Source organism: Palaemon carinicauda, chromosome 25 (assembly GCF_036898095.1).
Source record: "Palaemon carinicauda isolate YSFRI2023 chromosome 25, ASM3689809v2, whole genome shotgun sequence".
NCBI lineage: Eukaryota > Metazoa > Arthropoda > Malacostraca > Decapoda > Palaemonidae > Palaemon > Palaemon carinicauda.
In genome coordinates, this window is record NC_090749.1 from 32,459,992 (window position 1) to 32,475,819 (window position 15,828).

The window sequence follows — 15,828 nt, forward strand, 5'->3', positions numbered from 1 at the left end:
TGCCTTAGATGACCGCGGAGGTAGCAGCAGTAGGGGACTCAGCAGTATGAAGCTTCATCTGTGGTGGAAATGTGGGAGGTTGGGCTGTGGCACCCTAGCAGTACCAGCTGAACTCGGCTGAGTCCCTGGTTAGGCTGGAGGAACGTAGAGAGTAGAGGTCCCCTTTTTTGTTTTGTTTCTTGTTGTTGTCGGCTACCCCCCAAAATTGGGGGAAGTGCCTTTGGTATATGTATGTATGTATGTACAATTTGTACAGTTCTTAATATGGGGGCATTACTGTTTCTAATAATTACAGTGAGTTATATTTGAAATTACTCCTTTCTCTTATATGTCTACTGAGAAATGGTCCCGAAGCTGTTTCAGAATGACATTAAGATTGTTCACAGTTTTGCTGGACTGAACTGAGATCAATCTCTTTTCAGACCTCATGTCTTTCAATGTAAAAAGAGAAGTAGAGTTGAACAAGTACTGATTACAGTCTAAAATTATTATATATATATAATTAATCAGTCTCTCCCTCTCTCTCTCTCTCTCTCTCTCTCTCTCTCTCTCTCTCTCTCTCTCTCTCTTTACAGGTCGTCATTGAAACGCTCTCCCTCAACCATGTTGCAGAGAACATTGATCCTGGCGGCAATTTCAGCTGCCTTTGCACAAGTGCCTCTAAGTAAGTAAACAAAGAGGTTGAAAGAGCTTTGTGAAATTGTGCTGTGTCTGAGTTCTCATTTTTGAAGTTGTTTACTGTTGCTTTCTTTACTCATTTAGTTTATGTTGAATATTCCTTTCCTTTCAGCCCCATGTCAGAACATTACTTATGGACTAAAAAGGGAGCTTAAGAAGGAGGATCCACACACGTTCCCCAAAATCTCGGATTTCTATTATATTCGTGACAACATCAGGTTAGTTATGAATAACAAATGAAGACGTGAATTTCGTTTTCGGTAACTTTTTAGAGAGAAAATGCCTTAAAAACATTCTGCGACATTTTATTACGATGTGAGCATTGTCATTTCTTCTAAGCTGAAGCTGAATTTTTTTCTCAAGCTGAATTTTTTTCTTTCAGTTACACCTTCGACTTCTTAAACCTGATATTTAAAGGCTTTTCCAATGTTGAGTGCAACTCCTTCCATGTATTTGGGCAAGACAGCGAGGTAAGGAAGCATTATAAAATCTTCGTGATTTTTTACCTAATTATGTGTTATTCTGAAAACAACTAAACAAAACAATTAATTGTTTGTGGCTCGTTTGATTTTGTATATCGTTTCTTTAGCAAGAAGAAATGAATCATTTGTCTTCTTCCTAATTCTCATCTACTTCTAATTAATTAATACCACACAAATTCTCTGTCTCTACGAATAATTCCTGATCTTTTATAGGCAACACTGAACCTCACAGGACACAATTTGGAATTCAATACCAGTCATGCTAAAATACAAACTAATAAACCAGTTGAAGTCCATCCACTAACGACCAACTTACTGTGAGTATTTTCAAAACCTACTTTACCCGTATATTACCTGTCCCTCCTGTAGCATTGTTGAACATAGATTCTTGTCGAAATTGAACTTTAAGAGATAAGAGATTAGTCAATTGCCGTTAACAATGGTTTTTTTTTCCTACTGTCAGTTCGAAGCTGAATGACTATACTCTGGAGTTGTGGTTCAAACATGAAAATTACAATGATCGTCCCTTCAATCTCTGCATCCTCAGAGATACTCTCCAAATAACCTTCTATGCTGAAAAAATCTTGGTAAGTGCTCCCTTTTCTCTTCCTTAATTAAGTCCCTTATATGGTCAACTCTTATTATTCAGTTTAGTCATCATTTCCGTGTTTATAAGAACTAAATACAATGGAAAAAATGTTGATCTAACTAAAGAATAAAAAAGAAATTATGAATGATTGGACAGTCTCGTGAAATTGGTGTTATGAATGTGATTTCCACCATGTCTATTTGGCACAGTGTAAAATCCGGACGTCGGACGTCGGACGTCGGATGCCGTCCGGGAGAATAGTAATCGCTTGTATCACCGGGAAAGACGCGAAAATACACCTCTTTTTTGTGACTGGTAATGTTCACTGATACTTTCTGTTATTTTCTGAATAAATGTTCGAAAAATATTGATTTATTTTCATTTTATTGAGAATAATCTCAATCGGACGTCAACATTACACTATGTACTAAGTGATATTCTCAATAACATGAAAATAAACCAATATTTTTCGAACATTTATTCAGAAAATAACAGAAAGTATCAGTGAACATTACCAGTCACAAAAAAGAGGTGTATTTTCGCGTCTTTCCCGGTGATACAAGCGATTTTCTATTCTCCCGGACGGCATCCGACGTCCGGATTTTACACTGTGCCTGTCTATTTGTATCTTTCCTCTTAGACCCTCACTGGAATCGGTGGACAAGTGGCTCATGAGCTGAATAATAATACATATGCAGTGGTGAAGGCTATAAATCATTACCTTCCTCGCGTTGCCAACGACATTACCACGAAACTCAACCATATACTTTGCCAAGCCAGTATTAACAGAAGGGTTCCGATTCGCCACCTTCCATATGCGGTGGCAACGCCAGGATTACGCGGCGTGGCTGTCCGACACCCCTTTGTACCTGACCTCTCCGGACTCTGACACCCGGTGGAGGTCTAGGGACTGCTGGCAGAGGCTAAGAAGAAGAAGAAGCCCCTCTTACATGTACCGCAGTTCCATGAAGAAGAAAGAGGAATTGTACTCTTGATACTAACATTCAGATAGGTTCAAATCATTAACAATTGATCATCATATTTTCTTTTCTTGTGATTTTATTAGATTGAATTTAGAAAGCTTAATATTATGCAATAAACATTTGCTTTATATCTGCTTATAAAAAAGAATAAAATCTTTGTTTTTTGAATACCCAGATATTTTTGAAACAAAAATAATGAAATGTTTAGAAATAAGAATTTGTCACGTTAATACTATCAAATAAAATAATTGGTTAATTTTGGTCTTCTTATCCTTATAATTCTAGATAATGAGGGAAATTTAAAACTATAATTGTACAACATATCGTTTTATATAAAGCTATTCATGAATACAGTGTTGCATAAATATCTTTATTGATATGTATATATATATATATATATATATATATATATATATATATATATATATATATATATATATATATTAATGATTATTTTTATACGGTTCTATTATTCTTAAACTTATTTTATCTGGAGTAAGTACTTTACCCTTGAGAATTACAATAAAAATGATGGAGGATTTGAATAGAAAAAGCAGAAATGTAGGACTAAGAATTGATACGAGTAACACTAAGATAATGTCCAATGAAAAGACAGAGAGACAGCAAATAAGGGTTATGGACGAACATCTGGAGATTCTTAATGAATATACATACTTAGGACAGACAGTAAGTGGTTCCCCATAACATGAGATAAAAAATAAAAGAAGTATAAACGTGGTATGGAGAGCTTTTGGTAAAAAACATGAGATTATCAAGGGTAAACTTCCATTCTCTCTCTCTCTCTCTCTCTCTCTCTCTCTCTCTCTCTCTCTCTCTCTCTCTCTCTCTCTCTCTCTAAAAAGAAAAAGAATTTAATCAAATGGTCGTACCGGTATTAACTTATACATCAGAAGCTTAGTCTTACTAAAGCCTTAAAACATAAAAAGCTAATTATAACTCAAAAAGCTATGGCAAAAATAATGATTGGAGCACACACACACACACACACACGCACACACATATATTTACAGACATATATATATATATATATATATATATATATATATATATATATATATATATATATATATATATACACATATATACACTCATATGTATGTATATAAATAGATATATATACACATACATTATATGTATATATATATATATATATATATGTATATATATATATATATATATATATATATATATATATATATACACTCATATGTATGCATATAAATAGATATATATACACACATTATATATATATATATATATATATATATATATATGTATATATATATATATATATATATATATATATATATATATATATATATATATATATATGTATATATATATATATTAGTGAATACTATAAGAGAAAGATCCTCGAAGCAGCAACAGACATAAATGAGTTATATCATCTCCTAATGGGAAATGTAAAAGAAAAGAAGCTACCTGATGGATACAGTGAACAGGAACTAGTAAATAATTTTCTAGTATTCTTTAAAAACAAAATTGAAAATATAACCAGGTCATTTATAGATACTCAACATCAGATTAATGATACAAAAGGCACACACACAAAATTAATACGATTTAACAACAGAACACAAGATGACATCACCAGAATCGATCCTATGCCAATATCTGAAGTAATTGGAGAGAGAGACTTTTCTAGTCTAGCCTAAATAATAATGGGAATAGCAAATGCAAGCATTGATGAATGTAAGTTTCCTAAATCTGAGAAAATGGCCATAGTCACACCAGTTCTGAAAAATGCACTGGGCTACCAGGAATTAAGCTCATATAGACCTATTTCGAATCTATCCTTTGTTTCAAAAGTGCTTCAATATGTAATTCTTGAACAATTAGTCAGTCACTTAGAAGAAATAGAAGCTTTGCCTGACAACCATCTGCTTACAGAAAACTATTCTCTACGGAGACAGCCATCTGCTCTGTTGTAAATGATATGCTGGAAATGATGGATGAAAATAAATGTGGTATTTTAATATTGCTCAATCTCAGTGCGGTCCATCGGCGTTGAAGATTCAACCTTCGAATACCTAAAAGACTACTTAGTTGGTAGAAATTACTGTGTACAAATTGGAACCTATTATTCATCATATGAACCCTTACAGAGAGGGGTACCCCAGGGGAGTGTACTTGGCCCAATCTAATCATCTATACTATTGGTCTATCGAAAATACTACAAAGGCATGACGTGAAGTTCAAACTATTTGCGGATGACACACAATTTTACTTCTCCATAAATGATATAGATGACACTATCGAAACTCTAAACCGAATGCTTGATAGTGTCAGAGAATGGATGACATTTAAACAACTAAAATTAAATGAGAACAAAATTGAATTCATGGTGGTGGGTAAAGGGAAACAGCGTGAAAAACTTGGGTGATATTCAAATGAACATAAATAATGACGCGCGTGTGAGGCCGTCTGTAAAATCTTCTGCATCTGAGCATCACGTTTTCCTGTGATTTTTACGCATAAATGGATACCACGTACTCCTTCCAGACTTTCTCTACGACTTTCCCTATCTTGGTATATATTATTAGAGAATTTACAGACGCCCTCACACGCGCCCATACTACTAAAGAACAACTGCGGTTTCTTCGTGAATGCTGGGAGGAACAAGTCATTCCGAAATGCATAATAACGAAATCCCTATTGGAAATAGAAGATCAACCATTTGGTGATATACAGAGAAGTATATTAGAAAAGCATACAAATTCAATGAAAATTAAAAACCGAAGGGCGTTTGAAGACCTAACAAGAAAAGGAGACATTTTGATGCCTCAATACCAACGGATTGGAAAGACCCACTTCGAGGTTTCTGCTATGAAGAGATGAACGAAAAAGTGTATAGAAAACTCAAACAAAAGCATGACATGAAACTCAATGCATTGATAGAAAGTAGCCCGTGGACTACAAACGTTAATCCAGAATGTGTGGTTAATTTGTCAAATAAAATTCTTGATAAAAATGTGAAGTGTGCCTTGGGATACGGTTTAAATTTCACGATGTCATCAAGTGCAGTGAATAGTGTAGAAATTACAAATGGAGTGTGTAACCTGCAAAAATTCAGTGATATTTCTGTAGAAGAAGTAAATATGATTAAGGGTATTATATACAGCAATATGAAAAAACCAGTGGTTCCAAATTGCCCAAAAAGATTCAAGAGAGCAATTGTCGAATTGAAGCAAGATAGAAATATTAAACTGACAAAAGCCGATAAATCTGAAGCACTGGTAATTTTGAATAAAAATGATTATATAGAAAAAATGGAAAACCTCTTGAGTGATGAAAACACATACATGGAATTAAGAAAAAATCCAATTGAGTTTGTGAATAGTAGTTACAACAAAAAAGTGAAAGAGTTATTAAAAGGGAATGAAGATCTGATAAAAAAGGTTTGTACAATATCACCAACATTGCCACATATGTATGGAACTATTAAAACTCATAAGCCAAATTATCCAGCTAGGCCAATAATTAGCTCTGTAGGTTCAGCAGCATATAAATGATCTAAGTACCTTGTGAATATCCTCAATCCTTTAGTTGGCACCATTTCATATTCAAATATAAAAATAATGTAGACTTGATTAACAAACTGAATGAAGTATAGATCAACAGCACCTGTAGGCTTGTCAGTTTTGATGTAGTCTCACTGTTCACAAAAGTACCTATTGATGACATGTTGGAATTTTTATCTGAAACATTAGATAATAGACAATTGAATCTACCATTCTCCAAACACACTTTAATAAAATTAATTAAACTATGTATAAAAGATTGTAAATTTGAATTCAATGGGAGATTTTATGCACAAAATTTTGGTATGGCTATGGGAAACCCTTTATCCCCAGTATTGAGCAATCTATATATGGAATTTTTTGAAAGCAGAATCTTAAATAACATCATACCTAATAATGTAAAATGGTTTCGATATATTGACGACATAATATGTGTGTGGCCAGGAAATGAAAATTTAGATAACTTTTTTCATAGATTGAATAGTTTGGTACCATCAATAAATTTCACTATGGAGCTGGAGAATAATTGTACCCTACCCTTTTTGGACTGTCGCATACATAGATGTAATAATAGTCTCAAGTTCAGTGTATACAGAAAGCCAACGAATATCTCGGCATATGTCCATTATTACTCAAACCAAGGCAACAAAGTTAAGAAATCTGTATTTACTTCTTTGTTTTTAAGAGCATTTCGAGTCTGCAGCCCTGAATATATTGATGACGAAATAAATGGGATTAGAGCAATAGGTAAAAAACTAAAGTATCCTAAAATTGTGTTAGATAATGTCCTAAGAACAGCAAAAAAGACATTTTTCCGTAATGATAACAGAAAAATCTACAACACACAAAATTTACTTGTACTACCTTATAGTGATTCATTTAAAGAAATTCCCCAACTGTTGAAAAACTTCAATGTAAATGTAGCATTTAAGAGTAAAAATACAATAAAAACAGCCTTAATAAAGAATTCTCCTGACATTACCAAGGGATGTGTATATCGTATTCCATGCAATGCTTGTGAAAAATACTATATTGGTCAAACTGGTAAAGCCCTAGAAAAGAGAATTGAACAACATAAGAAAAGTGTCAGGTATGCTCAAGATAATAATGCACTCTTTGCTCACGTTAGAGATAAAAATCACCCTATTAATTGGTCAGATGCAAAAAAATTGGTTCATTCAAATAACTTAGTGGAAAGAAACACCATAGAGTCCAGTTTCATAAAAGAAACCTTTGAAAACAACTTGAATATTGGTCATGGAATGTATAAACTCGACGCCTTTATATGTAAAGAGATTTGTAAGCTATATAAAAAAAAACATTAACCACTTAATGTAGAATTGAATGTATTGTGAATAATTAACGTCGCTGTGAAATTAATATTTAGACCTAAGCTACCATTCATTAAAGCAAACAATTATTTTATATAGTATGCATAAGTATATTGGCACTATATAGTGTTATGCTAGATATAAGTATTGATATATACATGATTATATGTTTATGATATTAATGTTGTATATATATAAATGTATATATGCATATGTATGTATGTGTATATGTATATATATATGTATATATGTATGAGTGTATGTATGTATATATGTATGTGTATATATATGTATATATGTATATATGTGTATGTATGTGTATCTGTATGTATATATATATGTATATATATATATATATATATATATATATATATATATATATATATATATATTTGTATGTTTGTGTATGTTTTGCTTATGTATTTATATAGATAAGGCTACCGTATTTTTATATAAATACTGAAAGTAAAAAAAGAAAAAACAAGAATATACCCGCCACTAGAAATGACCCTTTTTAGCAGGTGTCTAATGAGCTTGGGGACTCCTCCTACTAACACCTGACTCAAGCCCAGGTAGCTGGTAAGGGAGTGTCATTGTTCTCTAAATCTCTATATGTATGTTCGTACGTTTGCTTTCCCTATAAAATGTAAAGAAACCTCTCTCAATAAATCAGTCCTCTGAAGAAGTATCACGAAACTAGTCAGGACTTAAGCGTATATTTCGTATTTTCATTTTCCCTGTGGTTCTTCTGCATCTGAGCATCACGTTTTCCTGTGATTTTTACGCATATATATATATATATATATATATATATATATATATATATATATATATATATATATATATATATATATGTATATATATCTATATATATATGTATATATATATATCTATATATATATATATATATATATATATATATATATATATATATATATGTATATATATATTCACACATACACACACACAATCATATATATATATATATATATATATATATATATATATATATATGTATATATATACATATATATATATATATATATATATATATATGTATGTATTTATATATATACATATATATTATATATACATATATATATATATGTGTGTGTGTGTGTGAGAGAGTGTGTGTGTGTGTGTGTGTGTAATGAATATACAACAACGTCTCAGTGGCGTCCAGATATCGAAGACAGCTTCTCCTCGGACAGATCGTCCTGCAGATAGTTTTCAGGATAACAGCAGAAATACTTTTACTTTTCTTCACTCACTGTCTTACATAACATTATTTCATCAATACAAACAATACATAATTCAGCTGTATATCAATAATTGAAAGATTTATTTCGAGTAATTAAATCAATGTTTAATCATGCGAGGTAGATTTCAAGCTTCCCATGGAGACTAGGAAAGAAAGGACACCCACGGACCAGTTGCCCTCTGTCTGCACGCAGGAACCTTCAACCTCAAGGGTAACCGAGAGAGAGAGAGAGAGAGAGAGAGAGAGAGAGAGAGAGAGAGAGAGAGAGAGAGAGAGAGAGAGAGAGAGGTAAAAAACATAGTATGCAAGCCCAGTAATTGGCTTTTCAGAAAACTATACTATGCAATAAACACAGAGAAAACTAAAAAGGCAAAACAAAATAAAAGAAGGAATACAAATGAGTAAAAGGATTCCGTCATCTATAGAACAGATGTTGTCATGAACACACATTCGATCCAAGAAAAAACACTTTAATAGAAGAAGATTCCTCTAAATTGTGAATAGACCTACCACACGATGTAGGAGCGAAGAGGAGATAATGATTTCATGTCAAAGAACTCTAAGGGCCCGGCCAGACCAAGCACGGCTAGCGGGGAGGTTAGCGGCAAGAGGTTCCAGCTGATAATTGAAACCTTAAGTATCTTATGTAGGTGGCCAGATAGGAGTCGCGGGAAGCCTCAAGCCGCTGCAGTTGCCGCCAGACTATGTTTCATGTTTTAAAAAATCGCGGCGGCTTGAGAGTCTTCACCCAAGATTACGCCAATTTTCATCAGTTCCTGAAGGGGTACGAGTTCAATTGTTCGTTTCCAGCCATTACTAATCAACAATTTATTGGGAGGTGTTTCGGAGAACAAAAATAAATGAAATAAATGGAAGTTATGGCAATCAACTGCAAATGGATGGTGATAAAATAGTTGCTTTGCAACCTATTTAATCACCATTTAGTTATATATATACATACATATATTTATATATATATATATATATATATATATATATATATATATATATAAAAGATATAGAGAAATTTCAAATGTGAAAAGAATCGTATGTATATTTAAACAATATATCTTATGCAAATGCTAGTTAATTCTGGAATGAAAGGGAAAATGATTTTTCGTGAACTTTATCATATCTGAAGCAATTATAATAGCTGGTAAAAAAGAGATTGAGGTTGTCTATAGTTCAACGTTGGTTTTTTTTTAGTCAGAATCCAGGAAGGATGTTGCCATCAAAGAATCCAAAGACTTGTGAAATATGCAGATATTCATTAAATCTGTCGCCGTACAAACAAGACTGGCAACATTAATTTCAAAATTAACTTAATTTCCCTTCTCTGTTTATTAAAATCGTGAATCCAGACTCTTGTGTAATTTATAGTTCAGATTGAAATAACGATTTTCAATCGGAAGTGATTTCCTACTCAAACACCATCGTGTCATGTTTACGAGGAAGGCTATCTTCGAAAGCTGAGACGGGGAGTGAAGGAGACAAGAGATGTGTGGCGGTTCCGGTGTGGCCACCCAACATTTTGTCGCTGGCTTGCCGCCGAGTCATGCCGCTAACCTCGCCGCTCAACGCGCTTGGTCTGGCCGAGCCCTAAGACTTTATAGGAAACTTTCATCTTCTTCTTCAGTCTCCAGGATGTAAGTCAAGAAAGGAGCGTGCCAGGGAGGGAGGAGGGGGGTTGGGTCTCTCCTGGCGGAGTCCTGCTTAGCCGTGAGGCGAATCCTTTTTTTTTTTTTCTTAAACAGGTTATATTTAAGAGGGGAGGATTAGTGGGGGGGGTGGTTGTTCGTTCCGTGATCCGTGGAAAAGAAAAAAGAAAACTGCTTCGTCCAGTTTACGATCAGTAACTGCATTTGTGATGCACTAAAGTGTTTGTAAACATTTTGATAATAATAATAATAATAATAATAATAATTTTGATGATAATAATAATAATAATAATAATTTTGATAATAATAATAACTAGATACACGCAACTTAGGACGGATATTATTAGTCTTTCTTCTTCTTCTTAACCTTGTTGTTGTATGACTACTCGGTCTCTCTCTCTCTCTCCTTCTGTTGTCACACTCCCTCTCACACTCTTTCTCTCTCTGTGTCTCTTTCTTCTTCTTAACCTTCTTGTTGTATGACTACTCGGTCTCTCCTTCTCCTTTTCTCTGGTGTCATCACACTCCCTCTCACGCTCTCTCTCTCTCTCTCTCTCTCTCTGGGTCTCTCTCTCTCTCTCTCTCTCTCTCTGAGGGGTAGTAGATCTCCTTCTTAACCTTGTCTTGCTGTATGATTACTCGGTCTCTCTCTCTCTCTCTCTCTCTCTCTCTCTCCTTCCTAACCTCATTATTCTGGTGGTGGTGGGGTCTCCTCTCTCTCTCTCTCTCTCTCTCTCTCTCTCTCTCTCTCTCTCTCTCTCTCTCTCTCTCTCTCTCTCTCTCTCCCTTTCTTTCTATCTTTCTTTCTTTCTTTCTTAACCTTTTTCATCATCATCATCATCAGGTAGCACAGAAGAAGCAGCAGCCAAAGGAAGGAACCAACCATCTAGATCACTGTGAGGCATAAGGCCTTCCAATCTCTCTCTCTCTCTCTCTCTCTCTCTCTCTCTCTCTCTCTCTCTCCCTTACATTGTCTCATTCGATGCATCAAAAGGAATCGAAGGTATATGGAATAATTCTTTTTTTTTCTTTTTCTCTCCGTCCTACTCTCTTTCTCTCTTTCTCTCTCCTTCCTGGGAATGACTACTTCCACTTTCTTTCCCTTCCTCCTCACACTTCCTCTCACACTCTCTCTCACACTCTCTCTCTCTTGGCCTTTCATTGTCTCATTCGATGCATCAGAAGGATTCGAAGGTATATGGAATAATTCTTTTTTTTTCTTTCTTTTTCTCTCTTTCCTACTCTCTTTCTCACTTTCTCTCTCTCTTTCCCGAGAATGACTACTTCTTCCCCTCTCTCTCCCTTCCTCCTCACACTCCCTCTCACACTCTCTCTCTCTCTCTCTCTCTCTCTCTCTCTCTCTCTCTCTCTCTCTCTCTCTCTCTCGAGTTGTATTTGTATGCCGGTGAAGTGAACACTTGTGCGTCCCTAAAAATATCCTGATTTAACGCGGATAACAAAAAGGCTATCGAGCGAAATATAGCTACAAGTTTTCGTGAATAGTCGGTGATTAGTTTGAGGGCAGAAAAGTGAGATAAATCGTCGGCATAGGATAGTTATCTTGTGAATTAATAAAAATCTGACCAAGATGGCATTGTATAACACAGGCAACTCGTGGAGAGATATCGCTGGAGTCAGCAAAGGGAAATTTCATGAGTTGGCGAAACAGGAGCTCGACCGATTGACGACAGATGTCACTAACAACTCCAACCAGTGTGACGGAAAAATCTTCGCAGACATATTGAAACAATATGATCCAATAGACTGGAACAAATCTGCGGAAAACATCAGTAAAATAATTGAAGAAATTCCAAAGAAGATCCAAGTGTTAAAGAGACTTATAAAGAAAGTCTACATCAATCAACACATTCCATCAAAGAACAATAACAAGTCCAATATGGTAAATATGCTGATTGATGCATTGGGAAAAAGAATGCCAAAATGGTGTAATACATGTAAGATATGGTATTCCATTAATAATCCTCAACAACTGATTAGAAAATGTAATGCCTGTAATGTTCCAACACACCCCACATGTGCTGAAATACAGCAAAAAATAAAAAATAGAGACACAAAGGTATTCTGCTCAACATGCTTAGTCTGGATAGAAAATATAATTAAGTCGAGACTAAAGCTGCAATTAGTTGAAGAAGAAGAAGAAGAAGAAGAAGAAGAAGAAGAAGAAGAAGAAGAAGAAGAAGAAGAGAAAAATGAACAAGACATGTGTAAGGATGCAGAGGAAATCATTGATATAACTTATGATGCCATCCAACAACATACTTATGAAGAAATAAATTATCAGATGGAAACAAATAATAGACCCAAGAGACTCTACCCGGACCTACATACTTTTAGGGAAAAGCAAGAACAAGAAAAAAAAGAAAAGAAAGATATAGTCTGTAATAGGCTGAAAAGAGGGAATTGCAAATTTGGCGAAAGATGCTACTACAAGCATCCAAAGATATGCCATAATTATGAAATATATGGTAAATGTGCGTATTTAGACGGATATGGAGACGAATGCAGAGATCTCCATCCAAAAATATGCAAAACCCTAAAAGAAGGAAAAGGATGCAGTTTCAACAAAAAATGTCGATATATGCATCCTGCAACTATGAATGAGAGTAAGAAAACTCAGCAAACTGAAAAGAAAAACAAAAATGAAACAAAAAAAGAAACAAAAAAGCAGACCGCGTATATACCGCACTATGCACCAAAAAAGGCCTTTCAACCTAAAGCTCCACAAATAGAGCCCAACTACCAAGAATGCATATATAATGCCAGGGGTTGGTGCAGATATGGAGATAATTGCAGGTTTACACACAAAAATAAGTATGAAGGCGAAAGAACAAATATTATGGAAAAGTTGGATTTTTTAATGGCAGAATTCCGAGAAATGAAGAAAAGAACATCATATCAGAACAGGAAGGAAGCATGGGAGAATCCATATTATTACCAATATTAAATAATGGAAATGAGACACAAACCATAATAGTGATGAATGCACAGGGTTTAGTCACGAGTAACTCTAAAAGGAAAATAGAGTTCCTAGAAGAACTAACCCAAATTGAAAAAATAGATATATTAAATATAAGTGAAACATGGTATTCCCAGAGACTGGCAGTGATGACCAGATAAAGGGTTTCCAAACTTATAGATCAGACAGAAAAAATAGGAATCAAGGGGGAACCGCAATATATGGAAGAGACATAAATCAAGGAAAAGTCTGTGAAAAATACAGCAACACAGAATGTGAATTGATTGCGGTAGAATTTGAATTGAAAAACTAGTGAATATTGTAGTTTACAGACCCCCAAATACTAAGGAGTTTGACATAATAATAGAAAAAATAGATGATATATGTAGAAACCATAAATACTGGAATATACTCCTATCCGGAGATTTTAACTTTCCTTTCGTGGATTGGAAAGAACGGATAGAAGAAAGTGGTTGTATGTATACATATAAAAAAGATAGTAATAGTAGCGCAGAAGATAAGAGGCAATTTGAAAAGCTTCAAGATATGCTATTAGAACATAATATGCAACAAATAAACCACATTCCAACAAGAAAGGAAAATGTCCTAGATCTAGTATTTGTGAATGAGGTGAATTATGTTAAAGAAATAATAGTGTATAACACGGGAATTTCAGACCACAATGTCATAGAATTGATAGTTCATTCCAAAGCAAGTGATCACAGAATTAATAAAAGCACAAAACTTTGGGAAGGATATGGAAAATATAACTTTTACAGTAAGAATATAAAATGGTCAGAAATAAATGAAGAACTGAATAAAGAATGGAAAAATGTATTTATAAGTGATAATATACAGGTAAATACGGATATACTGTACAAAATACTGGAGAAAATTGTTGAAAAATATGTACCGAAAAAAAACAATAAACAAAAGACGTGCATACCAAGAGACAGAAGGATCTTATTTCAGAAAATTAAAAAGTGGAAGAAAAATCTTGCAAAAGAAAAAAATGTGTGGAAAATGAGGGAAATAAGATGTAAGATAGAAAATGCAGAACAAAAGATTATGCAGTCGAAAGAAAATGAAAAAAGGGACTTAGAAGAAAGGACACTTCAAAATATAAAAAGAAACCCCAAAGTACTTTACTCCTATGCAAAAAAGATGAATAAAAGGAGAATAGAAATAGGCCCTCTAAGAATTGAAGGAAGGCTAACGAATGAAAAAAAGGAAATATGCAACATATTAGCAGAAAAATATAAGAGTGAGTTTACGCCAAGGAATTGCGAATGAGAATAATGAAACAGAAATGAGAGAAGAAAATGTTGAATATCTAACGGATATAGATATTAATGAAGCAGATATTGTCACGGCTATAAACGAAATTAAAAATGGATCGGCAGCCGGACCAGATGGAGTTCCAGCGATTTTGTTAAAAAAAACTGCAAACACTATCGCGAAGCCACTTGCAATACTGCTAAGACAGAGTATAGATATGAGCGAGATATATGTTAAACATAAATTAGCTTATATAACCCCTATCTTCAAAAGTGGATCAAGACTAGAGGCAAGCAATTATAGACCTGTTAGTCTAACATCACATATTATGAAAGTGTATGAGAGGGTAATAAAAAAGAAAATAATGAACCATTTGGTCAAAAATAATTTGTTTAATATGGGTCAACACGGTTTCGTACCTGGAAAAAGTACACAGACCCAACTGATAGCTCACTATGAAAACATATACAATAATATGATAAATGAAAAAGACACAGATGTGATCTATCTAGATTTTGCAAAAGCCTTTGACAAGGTAGACCATAACATATTGGAGAAAAAAATGAGAAAGCATAATATTGTGGAAAGATAGGAAAATGGGTAAAAGAATTCCTGCAAAACAGAAAACAGATAGTGGTTGCAAATGACGAGAAATCAGATGAAGCCCAGGTAATATCTGGTGTGCCCCAAGGTACGGTATTAGCTGCACTGCTATTTGTTATTATGATCTCAGACATAGACTGTGATGTTGAAAACTCCGTAGTGAGAAGTTTCGCCGATGACACAAGAATAAGTAGAGAAATTACTTGTGATGAAGATAGGAACTCACTACAAAGAGATCTAAACAAAATATATGAATGGGCGGAGATAAAAAGGATGGTATTTAACTCCGATAAATTCGAATCAATAAATTATGGAAACAGAGAAGGAATGGTGTATGCATACAAGGGACCTAATAATGAGACAATCACAAACAAGGAAGCAATTAAAGACCTTGGTGTAATTTTAAATAGGAATATGTTATGCAA

General features: G+C 34.0%; 2 protein-coding genes across 2 annotated transcripts in view; both read left to right on the top strand.

Annotated features, from left to right (window-relative positions):
• LOC137619222 (uncharacterized) overlaps positions 1–2,970 on the top strand; it is a 3,714-nt gene extending 744 nt beyond the window's left edge. The window contains exons 2-7 of the mRNA XM_068349400.1: positions 576–664; positions 791–896; positions 1,061–1,148; positions 1,374–1,477; positions 1,624–1,747; positions 2,390–2,970. Of these exons, the coding sequence (XP_068205501.1) occupies positions 604–664; positions 791–896; positions 1,061–1,148; positions 1,374–1,477; positions 1,624–1,747; positions 2,390–2,638 (732 nt within the window). The 5' untranslated portion in view covers positions 576–603 and the 3' untranslated portion in view covers positions 2,639–2,970. The remainder of the gene's footprint in view (positions 1–575; positions 665–790; positions 897–1,060; positions 1,149–1,373; positions 1,478–1,623; positions 1,748–2,389) is intronic.
• Positions 1–15,828, top strand: part of LOC137618979 (hepatitis A virus cellular receptor 2 homolog) — a 600,331-nt gene that overhangs the window by 449,658 nt on the left and 134,845 nt on the right. The window lies entirely within an intron of this gene.